General features: G+C 46.4%; 1 protein-coding gene across 6 annotated transcripts; it reads left to right on the forward strand.

The window, feature by feature from the left end:
- The first annotated feature begins 2,937 nt into the window (after positions 1-2,937).
- RNF20 (ring finger protein 20) lies at positions 2,938-25,943 on the forward strand. 6 transcript variants are annotated; one of them, XM_024109969.3, is made up of 21 exons: positions 2,938-3,093; positions 5,099-5,152; positions 7,698-7,858; positions 8,089-8,256; positions 8,361-8,508; positions 8,684-8,866; positions 10,008-10,126; positions 10,484-10,630; positions 10,894-10,971; positions 11,338-11,457; positions 12,533-12,712; positions 12,946-13,081; positions 16,058-16,179; positions 16,589-16,977; positions 17,570-17,687; positions 19,965-20,114; positions 21,321-21,533; positions 22,531-22,656; positions 23,779-23,919; positions 24,368-24,469; positions 24,726-25,943. In XM_024109969.3, the coding sequence occupies exons 3-21, from the start codon at positions 7,730-7,732 to the stop codon at positions 24,900-24,902; spliced, it is 2,946 nt and encodes a 981-aa protein (XP_023965737.1). In that variant the 5' UTR covers positions 2,938-3,093; positions 5,099-5,152; positions 7,698-7,729; the 3' UTR covers positions 24,903-25,943. The 6 variants fall into 6 exon arrangements, with proteins under 6 accessions (XP_023965737.1, XP_065405816.1, XP_023965738.1 ...); XM_065549744.1 differs by having other exon boundaries at positions 2,972-3,068; XM_065549745.1 differs by having other exon boundaries at positions 3,034-3,093; positions 5,099-6,117.
- The last annotated feature ends 613 nt before the right edge of the window (positions 25,944-26,556 follow it).

Consider the following 26,556-nt stretch of genomic DNA (forward strand, 5'->3'; position numbering starts at 1 on the left):
GCGCACACACCCATGATGTAAGAGATCCAGTTTCAATTCCCTCTTCCAACTGATGTGGAATATGGATTGGACCCTACCTCTCTCACAAAAGTACCCTAACTACTAGGTTATTGGATATTTTGGGGCGACGGGCACTCTTAATCTCTCCCGTTGAAGCTGTTTCATTTTGTAGCACTAATTAAATGTTCATTGGGCCAGAGAAAGAGTGGGAATGGTTCTCCAGCCCAATGGTTAGGGCACTCCCCTGGGATGTGGGAGTTTGTGTTCCTGTTCCAATGACTATTTATACGAAATGGAATGGTTTCAAGGGCAGAGACTCTGAGACACCCTTTTCCCTCTCCATTGCCTGGGCACTCTCCTGAAAGATGAGAGCTGTGGATGCGAATCCCTGCTTCACAGCAGGAGAGGGGGAATTAAACCCAAGTCTCCTACTTCTTGGGTGAGCACTCGAACTGCTGAACTAAAAGTTATGAGGGGGTGCACCTCTTCCTGCAGGATTGGGCCCATAGGTAAGATAGGCAGGGCACCACCTAATTTGAGGATCCTGCTGGGGCTTTGATGTGAGCAGGGTATCCAGGTGTTTGGACTGAAGTGGCTGTGTGCATGCCCAGTAGCAGATGTTTAGGTGATTAAGGAACTTAATCGGTAGAACCTTAAGCATCTAGAGACTTTAGACATGTACAGGGCTAGGTGGCAACTAAACAGGGGTTTTGAGGATCTAAATTTTGGACTTAGGCACCTAAATCCATTTGTGTATTTAGCTCTAAGAGCCTAAGGCACACAGGGATTGTAAACCAAAATCCATGAAGCCCTGAAGTGATTTAAGATGTTTGAGAACTGTATATGGATTGCACAATCCTTGATGACACTCTCCAGTTCATTCTTACTAATCACAGAGAAAGTGCTACTGATTTCACAAGATTTCAGCAATTCCTTAATATAAATGAAGCTTAAAATGGATGCTAGATCATGCCAGACCTGTCATTGCCTAATTAGGGAATTTCATTAGGGTGGAACAAAACTTTAGTGTTAGGACAGCTTATTTAAATTAGAGAGAGGCCCGAGGTGCTGATTTCAGATACATATTTATATCCTAGTTCAGGGGGGTTGGGTGCTATTTGGCACCTTCCTTCCTTCAGAGGGAACAGGGAAATGTTCAAAAATACTAGCTAGAAATTTCTGCATGGACAGTGCTGTGAAAATGTCTGATTTTGCCAGTTAGGGAACGTTGTGCAACTGAACCACACAGGTTAGAGGCTACCTATTCTATTCTATATAGATCCTTACGCTGTCCTCATCACTGCAATATCTGAGCACCTTCCAACAGTGCATTAAGACTTAAGTGATGTAACTAACATCTGTCCCATGTGATTCATTCTTTCTCATTCTCCCCCCTGGAGGAATTGAAAGAAGAAGAGGTAGAGGACATCACTGAAATACAGTATTTACGATTATGAGAGATACAGTAAAAACTGATCAGCCCCCTCATTCTTATATGATCCCATAATAAGAAAAATAATGTTTGGTTCTTAATGAAGTTAGTGGCAAAACGGTTTAAAACAAAAAGAAATATTTCTTTATATATCATATGATCAGCTGATGGAATTTGCCATTGCAGGAAATCACAGAGTGAAATGCTATAGCTGGATTTTAACAAAGGCTGGATAATCTTATGGCCATTAATAACATGCCTGGTAAAATAAGGATAATCAAAACTCAAGCACCAGTGGCTAGGTGTGCTGTGCGGATTGAGGTTTGTCTTCCTCTGAAATAATAGGCATAGGCCTGAGAGAGAGAGGAACTAGATTTAAAAATCTGATAGCTCAATTTTCTCTGTCACATCCTATATTCTAGTTACCTGCAGTAATATTAGCACTTTCATGTTCAATTCCCTGCACAAACGTTAATTAATCCTCACAATATTCCTGTCATGTTCGTTAATGCATCACTGTGGATGTGGGAAACTAAGACACAGAGAGATGAACTAATTTGCCCCAGTCACAGAACAATTATAGGCTGATCTTATGTTTCCTACTGCTGCCCTCTGGCCCCTGCTCATTTGCTTCACAAATTGTCAACATGCAGGTTTGAGTTTTCAACTGAAAGGTAGCATCTCTAGGTATGCAGTTCCTGCTAGCACCATGCTGGCCCATTGCTTCAGTACTGACTCAGAGGGAAGTCTGCCACCTGCTGAATTATACTGCACAATGCAATTTATCCCCCCCCCCCGGCCGCAAATGGTAAAAGAAATGTGCTGACATCAAATTAACCACGTAGTTACAACTCTTTAACACCCCCCCCCCCGCCTGTGTGTCTCTCCCTTCCCCTTGGTTTGGCTGTTTTGCTACCACACAGCTGCAGGGGCTAGTGACTATGGAGGGCTATGGAACAGGAGGAACGTAGACCAAGATCCTCCAAGGCATTTAGGCTCCTCGCTTCCACTGATTTCAGCGGAAGTGAGGAGTCATTAGAGGATCTGGGCCATGGGGTAAAACCTCACCCCGTTCTTCCCACCTCCTGCTCTGGAGCCTCTCCTTTACCCCATTCACTGCTTTTACTCTCCCCCTCAGCCAGCCACTTCCTCCTGACCAGGGGCAGGGCTGGAGCAACCATTGTCATGAAGGGCACTCTGACTTCACACACCTAGACACCAGTGAGAGATGGAAGCCATGGCAACTAAGGGCAGAATGGCTGCAAAGCCTATCGAAGGAAGGCAAAGGGCGCTGGCAGCCATGTTTACTGAGGGCACCCTGGTTTCCCAGCCTATGGACGGGCATGGGCGATGGCAGCCATGTTTACTGAGGGCACCCTGGTTTCCCAGCCTATGGACGGGCATGGGCGATGGCAGCCATGTTTACTGAGGGCAGCCTGGCTTCCCAGCCTATGGACGGGCATGGGCGATGGCAGCCATGTTTACTGAGGGCAGCCTGGCTTCCCAGCCTATGGACGGGCATGGGCGATGGCAGCCATGTTTACTGAGGGCGACAAACGACGTGAGAAGCTGGCGGGGATTGGCTGAGCGGCTGTCACCGACCGCTTCCTGCAGGGTCAGGGGTGGGAGGCCGGGGGTGAGGCGCAGTGGCCGGGACGGGGGTGAGTGAGTATCGGGGGGCGGCTCGGTCCCGGGGTGCTGGGCTGTGGGGAGCGGAGAAGTGGGACTCGGCCCCTGGGCTGGAGCGTGGGGGAGGTTGGCCCCTGGTTGGGGGTTTGCAGGGAGGGGGAGTGTCGGGGGGGAGGGGGGAGCTTGGCCCCTGGGTGGGTTTGCAGGGAGGGGGAGTGTCGGGGGGAGGGGGGAGCTTGGCCCCTGGGTGGGTTTGCAGGGAGGGGGAGTGTCGGTGGGGAGGGGGAGCTTGGCCCCTGGGTGGGTTTGCAGGGAGGGGGAGGGTCGGGGGGGAGGGGGGAGCTTGATCCTTGGGTGGGGGTTGCGGGAAGGGGGAGTGTCGGTGGGGAGGGGGAGGTTGGCCCCTGGGTGGGGGTTTGCAGGGAGGGGGAGGGTCGGGGGGGAGGGGGGAGCTTGATCCTTGGGTGGGGGTTGCGGGAAGGGGGAGTGTCGGTGGGGAGGGGGAGGTTGGCCCCTGGGTGGGGGTTTGCAGGGTGGGGGAGCTTGGCCCCTGGTGGGTTTGCAGGGAGGGGGAGTGTCGGGGGGGAGGGGGGAGCTTGGCCCCTGGGTGGGGGTTGCAGGGAGGGGGAGTGTCGGGGGGGAGGGGGGAGCTTGGTCCTTGAGTGGGTTTGCAGGGAGGGGGAGTGTCGGGGGGGGAGGGGGAACTTGGCCCCTGGGTGGGTTTGCAGGGAGGGGGAGTGTCGGGGGGGGAGTTTGGCCCCTGGGTGGGGGTTGCGGAGAGGGGGAGTGTTGGGGGGGGAGGGGGACTTGGCATCTGTGCTGGTGTGTGTGTGTGTGGGGGGAATGTCAGGGAGAGGAGGTGGGGGACTCGACCTTGGGGTGGCGGTGAGTATCAGTTCATTGGAGTGTGTAGGGGTCAGTCCCTAGTCTGTGTATGCTGGGGGTCAGTATCAGCTCTGTCTCTGGTCTGGGTGGGTGGGGTCATTTGTCAGTGGGGTTTGTGGGGTGTCAGTCCCTTATCTATGTGTGGTGGTGGGGAATCTGAGGGTAGGAGGGCATGCACAGATATTTTCTTAGAGTGTTTTTTTCCTGTCAGCCTGTTGGTTCTGGTTTCTTGTTGTTTCTTGTTAACAATGTTCTCTGTGGAAAAACGATCACCCGAATAACAAAAGCATGTTCTGTTGAAAAAGGGGGAAATTGTTAAACACAAGGAACTGAAAATCTTCCTTCAGTCAAATTTTAGAGAGAGAAGGGAGTGGGCTAGGGAGAGACTTGAACTTATAGATGTTGGACATTTCAAGGCTCTTTATAAGGACATTTCAAGGGCTGTGTGGACCTGCTGTAACTATCTGTATGAAGGTGACTTCAAAACCTGAAACACTTGAATGGGTCACTTAGGAAAGAGCATATTGCAAAATAAGGCTCTGATTGAGCAAATGCAGTGGCTCTCAACCTTTCCAGACTAGTGTATCCCTTTCAGGAGTCTGATTTGTCTTGTGTACCCCCAAGTTTCACCTCACTTCAAAACTACTCACTTACAAAATCAGACATAAAAATACAAGTGTGTCACAGCACACTACCACTGAAAAACTTCTTACTTTCTCATTTTTACCATATAATTATAAAATAAATCGATTGGAATATAAATATTATACTTACGTTTCAGTGCATAGTGTACAGAGCAGTATAAACAAATCGTTTTCCATTTGAAATTTTAGTCTGTACCGACATCGCTAATGCTTTTTATGTAGTCTGTTGTAAAATTAGGAAAATATCTAGATGAACTGATGTACCCGCTGGAAGACCTCTGCGTACCCCCAGGAGTACACATGCCCTGGTTGAGAACCACTGCTTTAATGCATATGCCAAATTACTTTAGTCACATATGCTTGCAAAGCAAGTGTTTGCTGGTTTGGAACCTAATACCTTAGCTGTATTAGAAATACCACCGTAAATGAAAATGATTAAGATGGAAAGAAGTTTCAAAACTCTATTTGTTTATGCTATGCATTTTATTGACCTTTTCCTTTTGTTCAGCTTGTAGGTAGAGGCACATCTTCAGCTCCTGTGAATGGGCTCAGCATCAGAGAGGTCAGTTGAACTGTGTCCATTTACATCATCTGAGGATCTGGCCCTGAAAATTAACTAGTCTGTTTCATGCAGGTTCTCCTGCACTAGTACAGTGCTGCAGTGTTTGGGTTAAAAACATTTCCAGGAAATGTTTATTGGTTTGTTTTTTGTTTTTTTTTTTAATTCCAGTGTTGGGGGGAAACCTGTAATAGAAATGGTGGTCTTGAGTTTTGCAAATTATTATTTTTAAAATTATTTTGGGACCAAATTAAAATGGAGAGTGGCCCTTTAAAGATATTGTTGAAACACCCACCACAAAATTCTTCATAAGATGGACAAACTGTAAAAACCTGCTCTTAGAATCTCCTTTCAATTCAGTAGGACTTGTAGGGTCTCTACCTGTCTTTATATCAAGTGGCCAGCACCCTCAACTTCCGCTGTCTTGGATCCAGGGCCGGCTCCAGCATTTCTGCCGCCCCAAGCAAAAAAAAAAAAAAGCTGTGATCGCAATCGCGACCGGCGGCAGTAATTGGGGGGAAAAAAAAAAAAGCCGCGATCGGCAGCGGCAGGTCCTTCGCTCCCAGAGGGAGTGAGGGACCTGCCGCCCCCGAATTGCTGCAGGTGCCGCCCCTCTCCCTTGGCCGCCCCAAGCACCTGCTTGTTAAGCTGGTGCCTGGAGCCAGCCCTGCTTGGATCTGACTATGGTGGGAGAAATTTGGTCAATAAGGATTGTTATAGTGCCACTTCCCTGATGTAATCTCATAGGCTCATCTAACAGTTCTCTTAAAAATGCAACTGAGGGTCATTTTCTAAAAGCAATAAGATGTGGGGAGGCCAAGTACTGAGCAGGCACAGAGGCTGACCTATGCTTTCTTGGATCTGGATGTGGTCCCACCAGCTTAGAGGTGGGACAGTGTGGGGAAACATGCTGCTGCTTTCATTTCAGTCTTCAGGATCTTCAAGCTAATGCCTTTCACTAGCACTAGGTCAGTGGTTCTCACTTTTGTACTGGTGACCCCTTTCACATAGTAAGCCTCTGAGTGCGAGCCCCCCTATAAAGTAAAAACCCTTGAAATATATTTTACACCATTATAAATGCTGGAGGCAAAGCAGGGTTTGGGGTGGAGGCTGACAGCTTGTGACCCTCCCATGTAATGACCTCGTGACCCCCTGAGGGGTCCCGATGCCCAGTTTGAGAACCCCTGCACTCGGTTCAAATGGCCCCTAACCCATTCACATGCACTTCATTTTAAAATGGTAAGATATCGGGAAACTCTGTGATTACACAGGCTATTTCAACCAAGTTATGGTGTGTTTGCAGCAGGAAGTCTCCACTCCTTCCTTTCTCAATATGTAGATCAAGGAGTATTAATAAGCTTGTAAAAAGCAGTAGGTTTCAGTGGATTTAAAAGGAATATCCTCAGACTTTCTCTCCAGTGTTCCTATTTATAGCCTTCAGATGTTGGCAGATATGAAAAGATCTGCTGCTGAGCTTTGCCCGTGCACCTCAGCCCTGAACCACAGCATTTCCTTCTTGCCCAGTTGTAATAGAGTCCGAATGTGCAGTAGACATATGGGGGATAAGGAGGAGTGTTACCAAACCCTTTAATCCTGAGTCCGGTCAGAATTAGAATGTGAGAATCCTGCTGGGGAACATTACTGTACCAATCCCTGCCACATCTGAGACCTCTTTTGTAAGCCATCAAAAATGAAGCAGTTCTGTCCCTGTTCTTGTTTGTTGGTATTTTTTATGATTGGTGCATTTTTTAAGTCCTTTATTTAAGATCCATTACAATAAAAATGGAGAGAAACAAGTAAAATACATTTGTATATGAGAAATTAACCTTTAAATATCTATATTGTAGTAGGTCATTCAAGATAGGAATCCCATTATTCTGAGCACTGCACAAATATCTAAGATGCAATCCTTGCCCAAAGAGTTTAAATTATAAGAAATATTCAGGTCTTGACAGTGACCTGCCCCATCCTAAAAAGAAGAGACAGTCTTCTCAGCCCCTATCCTAAAAAGCTTACAGTTAAAATAAAAAATAAACAACACATAGTTCTTACATATCACTTTTGAGCAGTAGATCTCAAAACATTTTAAAAAGTATTCTTAGATTTCTTTGCATGTACATATCAAAGTTAGATGACCATATCCACTTGCAAAGCTCTAATTTACTTCTAATGTTCTAGGCTATTCTCTCCAGGAGCCTGATCCCTAAGACCATTGAAGGCAATAGAGTCTTTCGTTAAGGCACTAACAGGGTTCAAGGATTTGTTCTGAACTTGTTGGAGTAATCTCTTTTTATTGTAGTATCTCCTCATACATTGTTTTGACATTCATAATACTAGCCCAGCCAATTTCTTGTAATGTTTACTTTAAATTCTTACCTTCTAAATCCTTCATGGGGTCTATTTCTGGTGTATACAATCTGTTGTTGTTGTTTTGTGTTCCTGTGGTGTGTAAGGCATGCAGATACCATAGTGATAGGCATGTTAGAAATCCCTAAAATAGTACTGGTTAGAGGGTAGATGTTTATTAAACTTGTTCTTTGTGTTTCAGGAAGAGCTGGGAATCTCCACTCTTTACCCACAATGTCTGGGATCGGCAACAAGCGGGCGGCGGCAGAGCCCGGCCCCTCTGGGCCCCCAGAGAAAAAGGCAGGGGTCGAAGACTCAGGAACCACAGTGGAGACCATTAAGTTAGGAGGCGTTTCCTCAACGGTATGTATATCTATGGCACCCCACTCAACCTCTTTCTTAATGGACCCCCAGCTCATTGATCCCAGCCATGTCCTGCAAGTAATACAACCAACCTCCTCGCCTCCACCATGTTATTTTGTTTTCATCCTCACCCAGGCCCAAAGATCTTGCTCAAAGGCCCTTTTATAGAAAGGGGTAGAACAGGCCTGTGCTGCATTAACTGCACGGATGTGATTCTCACCTCTGCACAGGAGGAGCTGGACATCCGGACGCTGCAGACTAAGAACCGAAAGCTGGCGGAGATGTTGGACCAGCGGCAGGCCATCGAGGATGAGCTGCGTGAGCATATTGAGAAGCTGGAGCGGCGGCAGGCCACCGATGATGCCTCTCTGCTGATTGTGAACCGCTACTGGAGTCAGGTTCGTGGCATGCTCTGTCGAGCTGTCTTGTCCTCTCTGTTGTCCTGTCTCATTCACTCTGATGCTATGCAAGTTATGTATCTTCTCATTGTCCCTTCTTCCAGTTTGATGAAAATATCCGCATCATTCTTAAACGCTATGACCTGGAGCAAGGTCTTGGAGACCTTCTGTCTGAACGAAAAGCCCTGGTGGTGCCAGAACCAGAACCAGACTCAGACAGCAATCAGGAACGTAAGGATGAGAGGGAGCGAGGTGAGGCCTTGTGCCATGTAGTGATCTGTGGCAGTTTGGGAAGATGGACTTCATTGAGGGAAGTGTTGATGTTCTGTGCCCTCTGGGAAAATGAATGATTTGCAGATACTGGTGACTACTTCTCCCACTACACACAAATATACACTCATCCATTTCCTTCACTTCTGTCTCCCAGGGGAAGGGCTGGAGCCAGCATTCTCCTTCCTAGCTACCCTGGCCAGTAGTACCAGTGAGGAGATGGAGTCTCAGCTGCAGGAGCGTGTGGAGTCCTCCCGCCGAGCTGTCGCCCAAATTGTGACAAAGTATGACAAGCTTCAGGAGAAGATGGACATGCTGTCTCACAAGCTAAATAGTGGAGGTATGACAGAGCCGGTTGACTGTGAGGGTCTATGCTCGCAAATTCCAACTTTCTTAACGCATTGAGTCAGGGATGAACCAGTTCTTGCCATGTAAGTGGTAAGGGCCAGATTTTCCCTCTCAGACTTAAGCATCAAAATGAAATGCCCAGGTTTTCCAAAGCACTCAGCATCCATCAGCTCCTATTTGAGAACAGTGGGGTCTGTTGGCTGCTGAGCTCTGTTGAAAATCTGTCCCTCCGTGCTAAAGTCCTTCTTCAGCTAGTTAAACTACTTGAATGCTGAAAACTGTGCCTTGTATGTGGGGTCTAAGTGGAGGGCACCTCCAGTGCTGAATTACCTGTTGATCCACTTGGAAATACTTAAGTCCCAGTGGAACCATATAACCCTGACATAATCTGCCACTACACAAAAGCTGCTGCCAAGAGCAGCAGTGTGGAAATTATATTCAAAGTGGGAATGATGGAAACTGGTACCGTCCTCCTTCCTTTCACAATTCACCAGCAACGTGGGCTGCTGGAGGACAGTTCTTGGATTCCTTGTGGTTTGAGGCAATAATTCACCTGGACAAGATGTTAGCTGTCTGATTCCTTGGGTATGTAACTATTTGACACAGAGATGTATGGTAACCACATAGCGCTGAGGGAAGATTGCAAATTCCAAACGGGCTAGTTCCTTGAAAAGGTTCTTTGTGTAAGGTTCACATGAACTCAAGAAAAATTCTGCAAAAGCAGCTGAGATTTCCATGTCTTTCACCTAAAAATAAAAATGACCTCAGGTTCACTTAATTCTCAGGCTCTGTTCCCTGAAAAGTCTGTGAAGCTGGCCTGAGTTTTGAGTTTGTATGTTTAGGAAAGCCTCACTCAGCTCTGCACAACAGACAATGAATTCTTGCTCTGTCCATAATTTTCCCCACTGCCCAGATGCGCCTAAATGTCGCAGTACACATGGTATTTGGGAGCCTGCTAATTGAAATGGCATAATAGATAAGAATTAAGGGTTGCTCAACTGTCTTCATTCAGATTCCCCTCCACTTTTCTCTTTCCACCATCCTAAATAGGTTTATTGTGTTTCCCCTTCCCCTTTGCTTGCTGAATTGAAGACACTCGGCCATGACTCCCTTTTCATTCCCCCTTCCTTCAGATGCGTCACTGGTGGATGAAGCGGTCCAGGAACTAAATTCCTACCTTGCACATGAAAATGGACGGCTGCAGGAACTGGCTGATCTACTCCAGGAAAAGCACCGAATCATGTCTCAAGAGGTACAAGAAAGAAAAACAGAATCTGTCTTTGTGTTTGTGCTTATTTGATCCCTATCTGGAATACTGAACGATTCTGGTTACTGTCGCCCAGGAAGCATGTTATTGCCATCGAGAGGCTGAACTGTAGCGCACCAGGGATGATTCGGTCTGAAGAATTCAAGTTCTGAGCAAAGGTTAAGGGAGGAGTAATTAATTTTGGAGAACTGTAATGTGCACTGTACTTCTATGTGATTCTGAAGCAGAATCATGTGGTAAAGTACCTGGCAAACTTGACTGGAGCAATAAACTGATAAACTAAGGCTGTGAATCCGACACTGCTGATCCTAACCCATGCTCCCCTTTGTCCCTTGGCTGCAGTTCTCCAAGTTGCAGGAGAAAGTAGAGATGGCAGAGTCGCGGGTGTGCGTGCTGGAGACCATGATCGACGACCTTCAGTGGGATATTGACAAGATCCGCAAGAGAGAGCAGCGGCTCAACCGACACTTGGCTGATGTGCTGGAACGGGTAATCGCCAAGCCCTTTGAAAGGAGATGCAGGGCTAGAGCAGTTCGGAGCTCAGCCACACCTGTTAACATCTTCATAGGGAATATTGCTGAGAGAAAGAGAGGGGAATCTTTATGGAGCCTTCCTCTACCTTACTAAATCACTGCTAATAGACGTGAGCTAAGGATGGAGTGACTGTCTTTTGTTTGCGTGAATGGTTTAGGAAGTGGGGCACGATTCAAGCACTACACACTTTTGTTACAAAATCTTTATCCTCATTGCAGGTGAATTCAAAAGGTTACAAGGTATATGGCGCTGGGAGCAGTCTCTACGGGGGTACAATCACCATCAATGCTCGCAAGGTAAAACCTAAGGCCGTGGGGTTGGCGGGGTGAGGGGAAGCTTTGATTGGTGAAGGCGAAGAAGGGTGGTGCAGTGGTTAGGGCAGTAGCCTAGGGTTGTGGAGGCCTGAATTTGAGCCCCTGCTATGCCACAGACTTCCTGTGTGACCTCAGGCAAGTCACTTAGCTTCTCTGGGCATCAGTTCCTAATCTCTAAAACAAGGATAATAGCACTGTCCTATATATGTCACGAGTTATGAGGATAAAAACATTAAAGACTGTGAGGTGCTCTGATACTATGGTATTTTGGGTCATATGAGTACTGTAGATAGATGCAAAATGGGTTTTTTCAATACATTAAAAAAAACTCTTGTGTTTCTTCTTCAGTTTGAGGAAATGAACGCTGAGCTGGAGGAGAACAAGGAGCTGGCTGGGAACCGCCACAGTGAGCTGGAAAAATTGCGGCAGGATCTCGAAGAGGTGACGACACAGAATGATAAACTGAAGGTATGAGCAAAATTCTCTGGGGGGCCTGAAGACGGATGGATGTGATTGGCTCCTCTCTGTTTCACTCTGTTGAATCTGTGTAAAACCTCTTTAGTACCTTCTGTGAAGCTAGATTTTCTGGTCAGTCTCTGTCTCTGTTTCAGGCACATTCTCTGTGCTTGGATGATATTTTACATGCAATAGGCCGGGATGCTAATGGGAACCTGGGGTTTTGCTGTGACTGGCATTCCTGATATAATGGTGACACCATGTGGTCAACAAAGGGAATCGTAGCTGTCTGTTTCCTGTTCTGTGTGTTGGTTTTATTGATTCACTGCATCTTCAGTGACCACCTGTCAACACTAATAACTGCCCAGAAGGACAGGGGTTACGTTTTTCCCCCAGCTCATAGTTTGGTTGCGGGGAACTAATGCAGAGCTCAGTGCTCAACAAATCTAATTATCTGACAGAGAGAGAGAGAGAGTCTCTAGTGAATGGAAGTGAAAGAGGAGAAAAGGGGGTTTTAGAGCTTCTGCAATGGGTGGAACAAACTGACTCATAGAACTGTTCTAACTTGATGCTACTACATTTTTAAGACCTATTTTTTGTTTGTTTGTTTTTCAAAATTGCTTGCACTGCTGCCTCTGTGAAATGAATTGTCGATTTCAGTCTGGTTCTTGGTAGTCCATATTATAGAAATCTCTTCTCCCCCCAACTGACAGCCTGGGTGACAGGAAGATGGAGTGAGCCAGGAGAATGAGTTCTCTCACTTCTAGAGCTGGCAGGCATGCTAGCTGTGTGGTGAAGGGAAGTTTTACCATGTTGCTGTCTGTGCGGTGTTTCTGGACGCCAGGCTGTTAAACCAGTAACTTTAATCAGCACAGAATTCATACAGATAAAAAATTCCTGCAATAGGATAGTTCACAAAGCCATTGCCTTGCCCTGTGGAAATTCTATCTAGTCAAAGAAAGGATGTGGAAGGAGAATGGGCTTGGGAGTTCTGTTATCTCCCTGTGTTTGGAATCCACTCTGAGGTAACATTTCTATCCTTTCCGCTTCTCTCCTTTTCTTCATGGGACTGTATGTCTCTGCCCAGGTGGAGTTGCGGAGGGCGGTGGAAGAGGCTGTGAAGGAGACTCCTGAGTACCGCTGCATGCAGTCCCAGTTCTCGGTCCTGTATAATGAGAGTCTCCAGCTGAAGGCACATCTGGATGAGGCACGCACTCTGCTTCACGGCACTCGCAGCACACACCAGCGCCAGGTGGAACTCATTGAGGTAACCACCTCATTCCTCCATCTTCTCCTCTTTGAGATCTCCCCCTCTGACTGGCCCCTGGAGTGAACCAAGCCCTCTGCAGTTGTCTTTGCAGGCTCAGTTGTTCTTCTGTTTTTTTAGGAGGGTAGTAATCCTCTCCTCTTTTATAAAAGCAGGTTGATGAGGAAATGTGAGACACCTAGATCATAGCACTTATGTCTCTCTCTCTCTCTGTGTCCCTTCTTGCTCCCCAGCGGGATGAGGTCAGCCTCCACAAGAAGCTGCGCACAGAGGTGATCCAGCTAGAGGACACTCTGGCACAGGTCCGCAAGGAGTACGAGATGCTGAGGATAGAGTTTGAACAGACTCTTGCTGCCAATGAACAAGCAGGTACCAAATTTTGTTTGTAAACAGAGGTTGCATTTCAGAAAGCTAAGGCACAAAACGAGTCATGACCAGCAAGGGACATAGACAATAAGAGGAGGTTCTAAAAGTACATTAGAAGTAAGAGAATGATGGAGGAAAGTGTTAGTCCACGACTTAATGGGGAAGGAGAGCAAATAATGGATGACACAGAGAAGGCTGAAGTGTTTACTTCCAGTCTTCACTTTAACTGTGACCAAATGCTTAACATCATTAGTATTAACAAAGGATAAGGATCTTTGGTAAGAATATGCAAAGAACAAATGAAAAAAATCATAGATATTTTACATGTATTCAAATTAGCCAGGCCTGGTTAAATTCGCCCTCGGGTTCTTACTTCACTACGGTGAAGACACCACTGTAAGTCGATCTAAGTATGTCGACTTCAGCTACGTTATTCACATAGCTGAAGTTGCATAACTTAGATTGATTTCCCCCCTCCCCCACAGTGTAGACCAGGCCTTAGGAAGGAAAAATCAAATGCACAACTACAAAATGGGGAATAACTGGCTAGGTGGTAGTACTGCTGAAAAGGGTCTGGAGTTATAGTGGATCAGACCTACCATGAGTCAAGAGTGTGATGCTGTTGCCAAAAAATCAAATGTCATTCTGGGATATATTATCAGGAGTGCCAGGTGTAAGATACAAGGGATCATTGTTCTACTTGGCACTATGAGGCCTCAGCGGTAGTACTGTGTCTAGTTTTGGGCACCACACTTTAAGAAAGATGTGAACAAACTGGAGAGAGCCCAGGGGAGAGAAACAAAAGTAAGAGGTTTAGAAAACATGGCATATGAGGAAAGGTTGAACTAATTGGGAATGTTTAATCTAGAGAAGAGAAGGCTGATGGATGATGTAACAGTCTTCAAATATGTAAAAGGTTGTTATAAAGAGGAAATGATCAGGTGTTCTCCATGTCCACCGAGGGTAGGACAAGAAGCAATTGGCTCAGTTTGTAGCAAGGGAGATTCAGGTTAGATATTAGGAAAAACTTTCCAACTGTAGGGATAGTTAAGCAGTGGAACAGGTTACCTGAGGAGGTTGTGGTATCCCTGTTCTTGGTGGCTTGTAAGAACAGGTTGGTGTGACATTATGCTCAGTTCATGCAGAACTGTGAGCCACTGTGTTACCACTCTGCCTTAGCAAGAGTGTGAGCTTTGCTCCTGCTAAGTTGTGTGTCAGTTCCCTGACACTCCGGCCTGTCTGCCTTGCCAGCAAACTCTTCAAGTCTCTGAACCCCAGTTCCCCCAAGATGTCTCCCAGTAGTGTCCAGTCCCTCTCACAGGACACTCACAGCAATTAAGTTTGCTGCGTCCAAAGAGACAGACAGAGCACACATCACAACATGTTAGGTTAGCTGAGGACTCACACTTAACTTTAATATACAGCCCCGAGATGGTTTTGTACTAAAACAAGAATAAGTTTATTAACAAAGAGCAGAGATTTAAGTTATACTAAGCAAGAATAAAAGAGACAAATATGGTTACAAATAAAACAAAACAAAACATGGTTTCTAGTGACTAAAACTTAATTTTAGCAAGTTACAATCTTTGTCTAAGCAATTTTCTTTCTTACATCAAGTTGTCAGCATCCCTAACCCTCCATGCTAGGGGATCCAACTTCCACAGGGGTGCTGTACCCAATGTCCCCTCAGTGGTGGATAACTAAAAGATCTTTTTGCTCCCCTTATATTACTCAAAGTCCATTGTCTCTGACTCAGGAGCCAGGAAGGCTTTCTAGGGTGCAGATTCTGTCCCCCAGTATGATTGTTAACCGGTTGTCTCCTCTGCTTGTTTAGCTTGATGAATTTGTTTACCTTGCATGCAAAGGTACTCATTGTCTTCTGCCTGTAACCAAGCCAGTCAGACAAGCGAAGACGCATTTCTTTGTTTAGAGCAGGCTGGGTTCATGCGATGCCTCCCAAACACATTTTAAAAACATATTTTCAGTGCACCTCTATAAATCTTTGTACATAACCTGTACATACACAGTGATTTCTGGGACCAGTGTGTCACCAGTTTACATATGATATATTATATGACACCTTTGCCCCAACACACAGTTGTCAGGCCCGATGTGAGTTACTTTATTGGAGGGGACACTCTGCCAGGGGCTCCCGGAGTCACAGTTGGACTAACGCCTGTCGGGGTGCTTCAGGCAAGGGGATGGACTAAATGACTCTTGAGGCCCCTTCTAGCCCGACATTTCTATGATTTCAGCAGAATGCCTTCTTTGGAGCTTTCTCTGCTCTTGTTAAATACTTGTTTGCACTGTTCTGTCTGAGAAAAAAAGCTCCTTAGACGTATAAGACAAACTGGTGTCAAGTTATCTTCTGTTTTTCTGGCTGTAGCCAAATGTTCTTACAAGGATTTCCAGTATGTTTGGGAATTAGTTGGTTACTGGCAGTGGAGAGATTGTGTAGGGAGAATATCCCTCTTACACTATCGGAAGCTCTTTTTCTGAGAGAGGGGATTTTGTCTAGGAAATTGGGCTTATACCCTGGCATATTTAACTTCCACCAGAGAGGGGCAAAAAGGTATTTTTAAATAGCATTTAAATAAGAGACTTCTGATGGGGTAGCACTGCCTTCCCATACTCAGATTCTTGATGGGAAGAAGAAATCTGTGAAGCAGTGATGCTGAGAGAGACCTACAGTGGTGATTTGTAAGAAGATATGGTGGCAAATAGGACCAGTACAGTTGTCCAAGCCACCATGCCATGGAGCAGGGAGATGAGTCTTTCTCTGTGACAATGCCTGTCCCTGGCACATTTCATTCAGTTCTGGGTACATCATTACCAGAAATATACTGATACAATGGAAGGGCTTTTCAAAAGACCAACAAAAATACTCTGAGGTCTGGAGGGCAGAGCTGATTGTGGCCTGTGGTAACTAGCCTGTGTGTTTGTGTGTGTGTGTGTGTGTGTTTTTTTTTTTTTTAATAGGTCCAATAAATCGGGAGATGCGTCACCTCATCAGCAGCCTCCAGAATCACAACCACCAGCTGAAGGGGGAGGTGCTGAGGTACAAGCGCAAGCTGAGGGAGGCCCAGTCCGACCTGAGCAAGGTACCGGAGCTGGAGACCCTGGGAGAGAATGGGGAAGATGGAGAGGGAGGAAAAACCTGCTACAGCAAAGCATAGGCTACCCGTCTGTCTCATAGTTTGCCTGTGTAAATGTCTCTCTGGTGCCACAGGCTTTGGGAAAAGCATAACAGGCCCCAGGGGATAAACTGCACAGTTTTCTACCGGGCTCTACGCAGAAGCCTCTTCTTGGATTTCCACCTCCTACAGAGTGGACCTCCCTCCATGGCTGCATTGTGCTCTGTAAAAGCATTGGCAATAGCATCTGGGAGGGAAACATGCAAGGGAATCCTACAGGGCTGGCAGTGAGAAATGTGTTCTGGCTGAGAACTTCTCCCATTCACTTGATTGGTTTCCCTTTGTTTCTTCCCCACTGCTCTCCTTCCCGCCCCAGACTCGCTCCCGCAGTGGGAGTGCCCTCCTGCAGTCCCAGTCCAGCACTGAAGAGACCAAGGAGGAACCACCGGAGGTCAAACAGGAGCCTGATGATTCCTCTGCTCAGGCGTCTGTGCCCAAGGCTGCCCCCGAGGATGCCAGTGATGCCAAGGCCAAGCGAGATGAAGAGGAGAGGGAGCGCGAGAGGCGGGAGAAGGAGAGGGAGCGCGAGAAGGAGAAAGAGAAGGAGAGAGAGCGGGAAAAGGAGAAGGAGAAAGAACGGGAGCGGGAGAAGCAGAAGCAGAAGGAGTCTGAGAAGGAGAGAGAGTCCACCAAGGAGAAAGGGAAGCATGAGGATGGGAGGAAGAAAGAAGCTGAAGTGATCAAGCAGCTGAAGGCTGATCTCAAGTAAGAAGTGCTGTTGAAATTCTTGTTCCTATTTTCCAGCATCGTGCCCTAATCTGGGGTGTCCAGGGAGCATAGCTAGAAACCCCTGATTAACTCCAAAAGCTAGTGTCTTAATTCTGGTAAAGGTAACTCTTTCCATGGGTCACTGGAGGTATGATTGTGCCCAAGGGACACATAGTGGAGGTGGTATTTAGATCCTCCTCAATCAACAAACCAAACTGGTTGCAGATATCTGTAAGGGATGGGGCTTGTCAGGTGCAGATTTCCAATCAAAGACCACGCTCCTCCTTGTCTTGGATCAGTCACTGAGAAAGTCTAGAGTTTACTACCAAGGTAAATTCCTCTGCTGCTCTCTTTCCTTCTTCGTGTGAGCCCACTTTAGCATGTCTCTGCTCATCCTCCGATGTATGTTTCTGCATTGTTCCATGTACAGTATGTACATGTGCCCAGGGTAAGACGAGCCCAGTAGTCACACACGAGCCTACGCTGGAAGATGCTGAGAGAATGTCGTTCTTGTGTTCAGGCAGACAGCATCACACCATAGCATTTCTCCCAAATATTCAAATCGGTGCTTTTCTTTCACGGTTGCCAGGAAAGCCCAGGAGAGCCAGAAGGAGATGAAATTGCTGTTAGACATGTACCGCTCGGCCCCAAAGGAGCAGAGAGACAAGGTTCAGCTCATGGCAGCTGAGAAGAAGGCCAAAGCTGAGGTAACAGTGTCCAATCTTGGTCCTCCTTTTTCTCTTGCCCCTCACCATCTAATGGCTGTTCTTGAAATGCTCTCCTCAGGCTTGTTGTAGGGCTGTGGTTTCCTCTTCCGGACTCCAGAATGTCCCTCCCCTTCTTCCTCTGTCAGACAGCTTAAGGTTGGGACAGACTGGGAGTGCAGGCAGAGGACTGGCCTTAGAATGGTCCTTCATCATTGAGGTTGTGAGGTGTCCACCTGACTGATGATTCACTCATCTACCTTTTTGGCAAAGTAATGTTACTATCCTGCATGATGATGTGTATCTTATTGGCGCTCTGGTGTGTGTAAAAGTAATAGAGTGGTTTGAATAGGAAGGGGGAAAAGGCTCCCTGAAGGGGTAGAACTGGGATGAAAATTAAACTTGAATGATTAGGGAGACATTTATTATGGTGCAGTTTGCCTGTGGAATAATAATCTCCCAAGGGAAAAGGTACAAGCCCCATCTCTTGAGGCATTTAAAACTAAACTAAATAATCAGACAAAGATTTGTGATTAAAAGTGAAGGATACTATATCCCAATGATGTGGCAGAGGGAATGTAGATAGGCAGAATGTAATTATCTGTACAGGATTAACCAGGAGAGTAGGGTTAATGTATTTACTCTTATTAACAAGAAAGAGTCATGGAATCTTTAATGGTGATGTTGGTCAAGAATTCAGTTTATATCTCATCCTGTAGATGGAATAAATGGGCCCAAAGAGTTAAAGGTGTTAACATGACCCTGTCACTGTTCAACATCACACATTTTGAGAAAAGGTTTGGTATACAGAGACCTCAGCCTGCCTAGTGGCCATGGCAAGCACACCCCTTTTTTTAACCTTTTATTAAAGATACAGGGGGAAAAGGGAAAGCATTTGAAATGTAAAGTGTTACGTAAGGCTTTTATTTTAACATAGCTTGTTCCCTTTCCCCGTAGCTAGAGAGAGTTTTTAGAGGGAAACCCCCCTATGTGACAGTTGTTTAGATGGTATTAAAGATAGCAGTAACTGTTCTTTTGGGGAAAAGAGAAGAAGTTAGTTGAGATGGGCTGCAGCTGCTGTTAAAGTTCAATCCGTTTTCTGAAAGACAAGATGAACAAGGTGGTGAGGAGAACAGCAATGATAGAAAATGCAGCTTCTGTTTTTGGTAGTGAGTTTTTTCAGCAGCAAGGCTGCAAGTAAAACAGGTATATCAGGTCTTATCAACCGCTTAGCGATCTGGCAGATTTGTTCCAGTATCAGGTTGTTTAGGGCATTGCTTTTAGTTGCCTCTCTGGTCATAGGCTCACAGCAGTGTTGCAAAATATGCACTCTTGGCTGGCTAAACCAGACTCTTGTCAGTTAGCAGGGAAAAGAAGAGGGCTAGGAAAGAAAAGAAATAAAGGTGGGGAAGGAAAAGGACATGTGTGAGAGAGACAGTCTTATATCCCAGGTAGTGTTTGGGATTTAGCCAGAGCCAGTGAAGGTGGCAGTGTCATTTGCATCCCTTTCTTGGCCTGGTCTGGTTGGGACATCTCTTGTGATTAGGTCAATGAAGGCCCAGTGGTATTGCAATAGATCCTTGGTTCCCAGGAGATACCACGGGTGGCAGCTTTGATGGTGAAGCTTTCTCCTTTTCCTTCTCCTTTCAGTTAGCTGTTGTCCCCCTTTGCTTTGCCTTTGCTAATTTTTAGCCCCAAAGACTTTTTGAGGACCCCAAAGGGAGTGATTGCTGGAATAGCCCATCCCCTCATTATTGTGCACTCAATTAGGCCTAATTTCCAACACACCAATTTTGGACCATTGATTTCCAGTCCCAAACTTTTCTTGTTTACTAGGCATGATTTTAAAACAGTCCTTGAATTATATCAGTGGGCCTTTTTGTTTGGATTAATTTAATCTATCTGTTTCCCTTTTGCACCTTTTCCCATCAACATTGATTGTTATAGATTATTGTGACATCTAATCAGCTCTCGCTCTTCACATTTAAGTTTAGTTAGTGTAAATTCATGGGCCAGTTATTACAGCAACATCTCCAATAGCATGGTACCTCCTAACACCATGCTGGGGAACTGGACTAGATGAGAAAATGGGTCTTTTTCCCCTTTTTTTTTTTTTTTTTTTTTTTTTTTTTAAAGAAAGGTTTCTCTGTGGTGTTGGAAAATTGTGGGGAAGGTTGATTCCTTAGCAGAGTCCTTCTTGCTGTTCTATTCCCTGCCTAGCCTCAGAGCTCTTTCGCTCTTCCCCCCACCCCATCTCATCCCTCTTTTTCCTTGCTGTAGCTGGATGAGCTGAGGCAGAGGGTGAAGGACCTGGAGGACAAAGAGAAAAAAGAAAGTAAAAAAATGGCAGATGAGGATGCCCTACGGAAGATCCGGGCAGTGGAGGAGCAGATTGAGTATCTGCAGAAGAAACTAGCCATGGCCAAGCAGGTGAGAGGAGCTTATGGAAATGTCCTCTTAGTAAGGCCTTCTTGTGGGGCAAACCTTATCAGGAAATGGCTGGAATGGAGCACTTCTACCCCACATCCACCACCTCCATCAGATGATATTCCAACTCTGCCCAGGACCATGTAAGGCAATATTATCATGGTGTAACTGGGACAGAGTGAGGAAAGAGTTACTTTCTATACACACACATCGGGCTAGAGTAACACTGCTGAGGCGAGTAATGCGTGGGGTGAGTGAGGAGAGGGGAGGGTCAGTCTGTGGTGAGGTAAGATGATGTTTTATTTTTAAAATACACTTGATTTATATAGAGCTTGGCTAAACAGGGACACTCAGGAAAATTAATCCAAATTAACTAAAGTTGTGAACGCATAGTGGATTAGTTAACTGCATTAAACTCCTGTGTGGCCACTCTGATTCAGAATTAAAGTGGCCTTCATTCTGTTTATCTTAATTCACTTCAGAATTAAAGACAAGCCCACAGTTTATATGATTTAGAAATAGCAACAATTGGTGTAGTCTATATGACACAAGTACCAATGTATAAGGAACAGATACTTTGGCTGATGGGGAAAATCCTGCATTACGAAAGCAGGATTGTGTGAGGGTGACTAGAGCACCAGTACTTGGGGCATGTCCCTGTTCCTTGTCAGTTAATAGTGGAGATCTTTGATCCCACCTTGCCTGTTTCCTTTGTGAATTTTAAGACAGAATTTGTTAAGGGGGCTGGATGGCTCAGGGGAGCCGTGATGAGCTATGGTGCCATTGACTTTTAGATTAATTGACCTAAACTCAAATTCAGCCCAAAGATGTTACCATTTGATGGCTGTTCCTCAACTAATTTTAAACAGGTCACTGGTCTCTGTCTAGTTCCTAGTGGAGAGGCGGCCATGTAACAATGATTAGAGCCAACTTTTACCTTTGTTGGCTTTCCTAGCACAGAGATCAAGGACTGAATGCCTGTGGAGATTAAACTACCATCTGTCCCCTAGTGGAGCATCCTTCAGTTCAGTGGTGTTACCTGTTGTTTGGGTAAAGGGAGGTTATCATTCTCCAGGATGTTGATCTGCATCTTTCACTATCACTAAATTCTGTTTCTTAAAATAAAGGTAGGGGGTATTGGTATTTCAGCGCCCTATAGTGGAGGGGGAAAGAGATTCTAATTACAGTGTGTTTCCGCCTCTGTTCTAGGAAGAAGAGGCCCTGCTTTCAGAAATGGATGTCACTGGACAAGCCTTCGAGGATATGCAAGAGCAGAACATTCGCCTTATGCAGCAGTTGCGGGAGAAGGATGATGCCAACTTCAAGCTGATGTCAGAACGCATCAAGTCAAACCAGATCCATAAACTACTGAAGGAGGAGAAGGAGGAGCTGGCAGACCAGGTCCTGACCCTGAAGACGCAGGTAACTAGAAGAGGGGTGATGGGAAAACAGGCTGGGTAGGGATACTCCCCCAATGGATCAGGACAAGCTGCTGCTTAGATTTGTTTTAAACCTCTTCAATGGTGTATTGAAAGATGCCAGTGGTCCCCAAAGTTTTCAGAGTTGTCCCTCCCTTTGCCCCTGTCCCCACTGGAGCAGGGCCGCGGCTCCCGAGGTGGAGGGGGGAAGGGGTCCACCGCTGGGGGGCAGTTCTGGGGTTGGGAGTGGGGCCGGGAGGGGAGTTGTAAGGGCAGGAGTGCAGACGCGGCTGGGTGCAGAGATGAGGCTGAGGACGGGGCCAGGTGCGGAGCCGGGGCTGGGGCTGGAGGTGGGGCCGGAGCAGAGCTGGGGGCGGGGTGGGGTGGGGCTGGGTGGCGCTCCCTCCGTGCCCCCCTGAACGTTCCTCTGTGCCTCCCCCCGCCAGGGAGCACACCCCACTGTTTGAGCTATGCAATGAGAGATTGTGTGTAATGTGAAATTCCTCAGAGAGAGGTTCACGACTACCTAGGGCTGGGAGAAGGAAAAGGTGAGGGATTTTTAATCACATGAGAAAAGGTGCTCCTAGGTGCTGTCCCCTCCCACAGCCCTCTTCTTGTAGCCTACATGGAAATGTCCATTGCTTTTGAATGATTCCACTAAGTGCTCTTCCAAAGAAGAGGGATAGATATGTTTAATAACCAGTTATTGGTCTTTGATTGCTGGGTTTAGAAAGGTTCACCTCGGAGCTGGAGGAAGATGTCCCCTTGGTTGAGTGTATAGTTTGACCTCTGTTGATTGTCCATGTGTCTGCAACCTGAGAGAGAGAAGTGGGGTTGTAGGAGTGGGGGGAGAGAAAACGCAGTGACAGGGAAATGTGATGGTTGCAGCATATAGTTGTGGGAGTTGTGACCTGGGAAGGAGGAAAAAATTCAAAAACAAAATATCAGCAGGACACGTTCTAAATGTTTCTCTCCCTTCCACCACCCTTCCCGTTTGGAAGGTGGATGCTCAGTTACAGGTTGTGCGGAAGCTGGAGGAAAAGGAACACCTGCTACAGAGCAATATAGGCACTGGAGAGAAGGAGCTAGGCCTCCGAACCCAGGCGCTGGAGATGAACAAACGCAAGGTGAGCATGAATCCTTGGCTCACAAGGTTGAGTGTTCTTCATCCTGTGGCAGGTATGCAAGGCTGCTAGCACTGGATTTCTCTGATGGGTTTTGGTATTCCATGTCATTACACCATTGTGGCAGAAGGCAGAGGAATACCAACTAATGTTCTAATTAAGGCACAATAGACTGATAAATAATGCAAGGAAGGAGAGCAATCAAAGTGGTTTCATGAAAGACTGAGAAGACTGAGGGTAAAAGGAAAACTATACTGCAAATGGAAAAAGAGGAGGCAGCCAAATGAATATGATCAGGGTCTGTTAAGGCCTGCAGAGAAAAGATAAAGACAGTAAAAAAACATAACGACTTCAGAGTAATGAGTGAGGTTTTAACTAATATATCTAGGGGCAATGAAAAAAAGGTGGTCTGTTAATAAGGAGTGGAATTAGATGGACTGGTATCGCTGATTCTACCCTCCTTTCTAAATCTCTTGTCAAGAAAAATATTGGAAAGAAATCTGAACAACTGTTAAGGAAGATAAAAGTATCCCTTTGTAACCAACAGTCAGCTGGTGTCGCATCCTATGGTATGAAGGGAATTTAGCTAAATGATTTATTGATCCACTGACAAATTAAAAAAAAAAAATCATGGACAGCTAGTGGGGTGATGGAAGACTAGAGCAAAGCAAATGAGGGACTGGTCTTCAGAAAAGGAAAAAGAGTGATTGTGGTAGTTCTCTGTCTGGTTTAAATAACAGAACAGTCGCAAAATAGCTACAAGGTTAATAGAGCCAGGAGCTACAGGACCCTGGGGACATAGGCTACACATATTTGAAGGGTATAAACACCAAGGAGGGTCATTCGTCCTACTCTGTGTATCTCACTAAAGAATTAAACTAAGAAAGGGAAAGTTTAGGCTGACTGTCAAGAACTTGTTGACAATGAAATCTTAGGTTGTTGAGCAGGCCCTCAAGGGAAGTCCTGTAAATCGCTTTGCTTGGATCTTCTAAAACTAGACTGGAGGGAAAACCCTGAAAGTACTGTAGGGCACAGTCTTGGGCTGGCAGGGATTGGGACTGGAAGATTTTTCTAGGTTTTTTCCATCTCCAATATCTATGATCCTATGGCCATCTCCTTCGACAGGCAATGGATGCAGCCCAGCTTGCAGATGATCTCAAAGCACAATTAGAGCTGGCTCAAAAGAAACTACATGACTTTCAGGATGAGATTGTGGAGAACAGTGTGACTAAAGAGAAGGATATGTTCAACTTCAAACGGGCTCAGGTAAGTGCCATATACCACAGCCCCTCACTCTCCATCTCTAGTCAGTCTGCCTCTGCCTGCCAGAGTGAAACTTCAAAAGGGTCCATATCATACTGCCGCCCTTCTCTCTGCTCTCCAGGTTTTTTCAACTTCATTTAGTTTCAAGCTCCATCCATAAGTCATTTTGGCCCCTGCCTGTGTCCTTTTTCTCACTTCCCCAACCTTCTGCACTCAGCCCCTGTGGCTTGGCCCAGTTTGAGATCTGACAATATTCCAGTACAGATCTAATCTAATCGCTTTCTACTTGTGAAAGGCTGTTCTACAGTGCACTGGGAAGAGGGGGTTGGAAGCACAGCATTGGTGTATTTTACCATGTACTTTAAGGGCCCCAGTTCTGTACCCTTGAAGCACAAGCTCTCTGGAGAAATGGCTCCAATAATTTATTTGTTGGTCTCTTATCCTCCTGCAGGAGGACATCTCCAGGTTGCGTAGGAAGTTGGAGACCACAAAGAAACCCGATATGGTGCCCAACTGTGATGAGATCTTGATGGAGGAGATCAAGGATTACAAGGTGAGAAACTCTGTCACTCTCCCCTGTTTACTCTTTCCTAGCCAAAGGGTTTAGTCTTCATTCAGTACTGGCCTTCCCTAGCTGTGTTCTGTCAGCGAAGGCCAGCTCTGAGCTGGAGGAACCACCTTCTCCTAGGACAGAAGGTAAAGTCTGCTTCCCATGGTGGTGTATTGTCCACTTGGGGCACCTGAAAGTTCTGCAAAGGTCTTTCGCGTGTGGTAGCTTAGACTCTCACCACAGCATTTTTCTCCTGCAGGCGCGTCTGACCTGTCCCTGCTGCAACATGCGTAAGAAGGATGCTGTGCTCACCAAGTGCTTTCACGTCTTCTGCTTTGAGTGTGTGAAGACGCGCTATGACACCCGGCAGCGCAAGTGCCCCAAGTGTAATGCTGCCTTTGGTGCCAATGACTTCCATCGGATCTACATCGGCTGAGTCTCGTCACGGAGAGACAGAGGCATCGCTTCCGCCGACCACCCAGCCCCTTTCTCTGATTGTCTGTCTGTCACCAGCACGACAGTCACTGCTTCTCCACCAACCCATGTTCTCTTCCAGAACAAGTGACCTGGGGTTAGGGAGGGGGGAGGGGCAGGTTTTGGATCTCTGCTCATCTTCTCTTCCTTTCTGCCTTTCCCTTCCATCTTGATGGGACCTCCACCTCACAGTGGTCATTCCCACTCACCCCCTCCACACTGCTGAGTCGGGGTTGCTGCTGTGGAGTAATAAAGCCTAACTCAACCCTAACCCCAGGTGTGATGGGAATTGCCCATGGCAGAATAGAGATGAGCCGGAGGCCTTGAAATAGCCTTGGGTATTAAATGGACGATGTTAGGGTAAAACAAATTGTTTTCTATTAAAACCTTTTCCCCTGCTTACAACAAACCCCTTGGAAGGTGGGAAATTTTGTGTCCTTCCTAGAAATGTCCCTCTCTGTGTGTTTGTGTGCTGGTGATTGTTTTTGTAGGGGTGCTTGTTAGGGCTGGGCAGCACACCTAGGTTTTTATTCTTGTAGGCTTGTTCAGCGTGAATAGCCTACCCGTTAAAGGCCCCGAGGCAGAAGGGAACTTAAGCACATGTACTGTTGACTTCAGTGGGAAGACTCGTATGCTTAAAGTTAGGCACGTGGTTAAGTACTTTTCAGATTCAGGGCCAGAATCTGCAAGGAGAGCCGTAGAAGAAGTTGGGGCAGCTGAGAGCATGATGCCTTCCCAATCCAAAGGCATGCTGCCGCACACACCTTAATATCAGGAAGGAGAGAGACGGACAGGAGAATCCTCCAGAATAGCATTCCATTGATGAGCCCCATTTGGTCTGGATGAAAGATGGACACTTTTCTGTCCCCTCCCACCTGGCTGGGGCCTCACTAGCATTGTCCTCATTTTCCAGAAGACAATTTGTAGTGGTTACTTTGGTGCAGCTTTGCCACAAGGACTATTCTTGTACTACACAAACTCCAATAAAAACTGTGGTTCCATTTGTTTTGCTGTTTTTCTTGCCTGTGAGTCGATTTTAATTCTTGCTCCCGGTGCACGATGAACTTTAAAAAGCCCTAATCCAGTCATTGAAACCACTTCTTTTAAAAAAGCTCTTGGCTTCCACAGCAGAAAGAGCAGTTCTTTCTCCTCTAGTTACCTTTTACCGTGCCAGTGCCCCTATCCTGTTACCCTGGTGCCTGGGCTTCCTTCAGCAGGGATAGTCTGTTGAGCTAACTTGAGCAGGAATTTTGCTAAGGTGTAATCACCTTACTCTTGTTTTACCACTGACCCCCAAAGTTAGCATTTGAACCCCATGTCTTTGGAAGTGATAGGGTGGTTCCATAATTCACTTCACTTCTTAATATAGTTAGTGAGGGGGTGTAAACCCCACACTGGTACTGAGAGCTGTACCAGGTGCCTGAGAGCTCAATTATCCCTCCTGCTGGCACCTGGAGGGGAGTTAAGTAGGTCAGTTATCAGGTCCACCTGGAAAGGAGTCAGGTTGCTTTACAAGGATTGAGAAAAGCTCTGTTAGGGTGGGGCCCAGCAGAGAGGAGGCTGTGAGTTCCTGCTTTTGCAAATGGGCTGATTGAAATGAGGGGAGAGAAGTATTG

This window comes from Chrysemys picta, chromosome 6, assembly GCF_011386835.1.
Source record: "Chrysemys picta bellii isolate R12L10 chromosome 6, ASM1138683v2, whole genome shotgun sequence".
Classification (NCBI taxonomy): Eukaryota; Metazoa; Chordata; order Testudines; family Emydidae; genus Chrysemys; species Chrysemys picta.

What these genes read in the sequence shown, in the direction of transcription:
- RNF20 (XM_024109969.3), top strand. Translation starts at nt 7,730, where the DNA reads ATGTCTGGGATCGGCAACAAGCGGGCGGCGGCAGAGCCCGGCCCCTCT. An exon ending in GCCAGGTGGAACTCATTGAG is followed by an intron (nt 12,713 to 12,945) that starts GTAACCACCTCA and finishes CTTGCTCCCCAG; the next exon opens with CGGGATGAGGTCAGCCTCCA. An exon ending in AGGAGATCAAGGATTACAAG is followed by an intron (nt 24,470 to 24,725) that starts GTGAGAAACTCT and finishes TTTCTCCTGCAG; the next exon opens with GCGCGTCTGACCTGTCCCTG.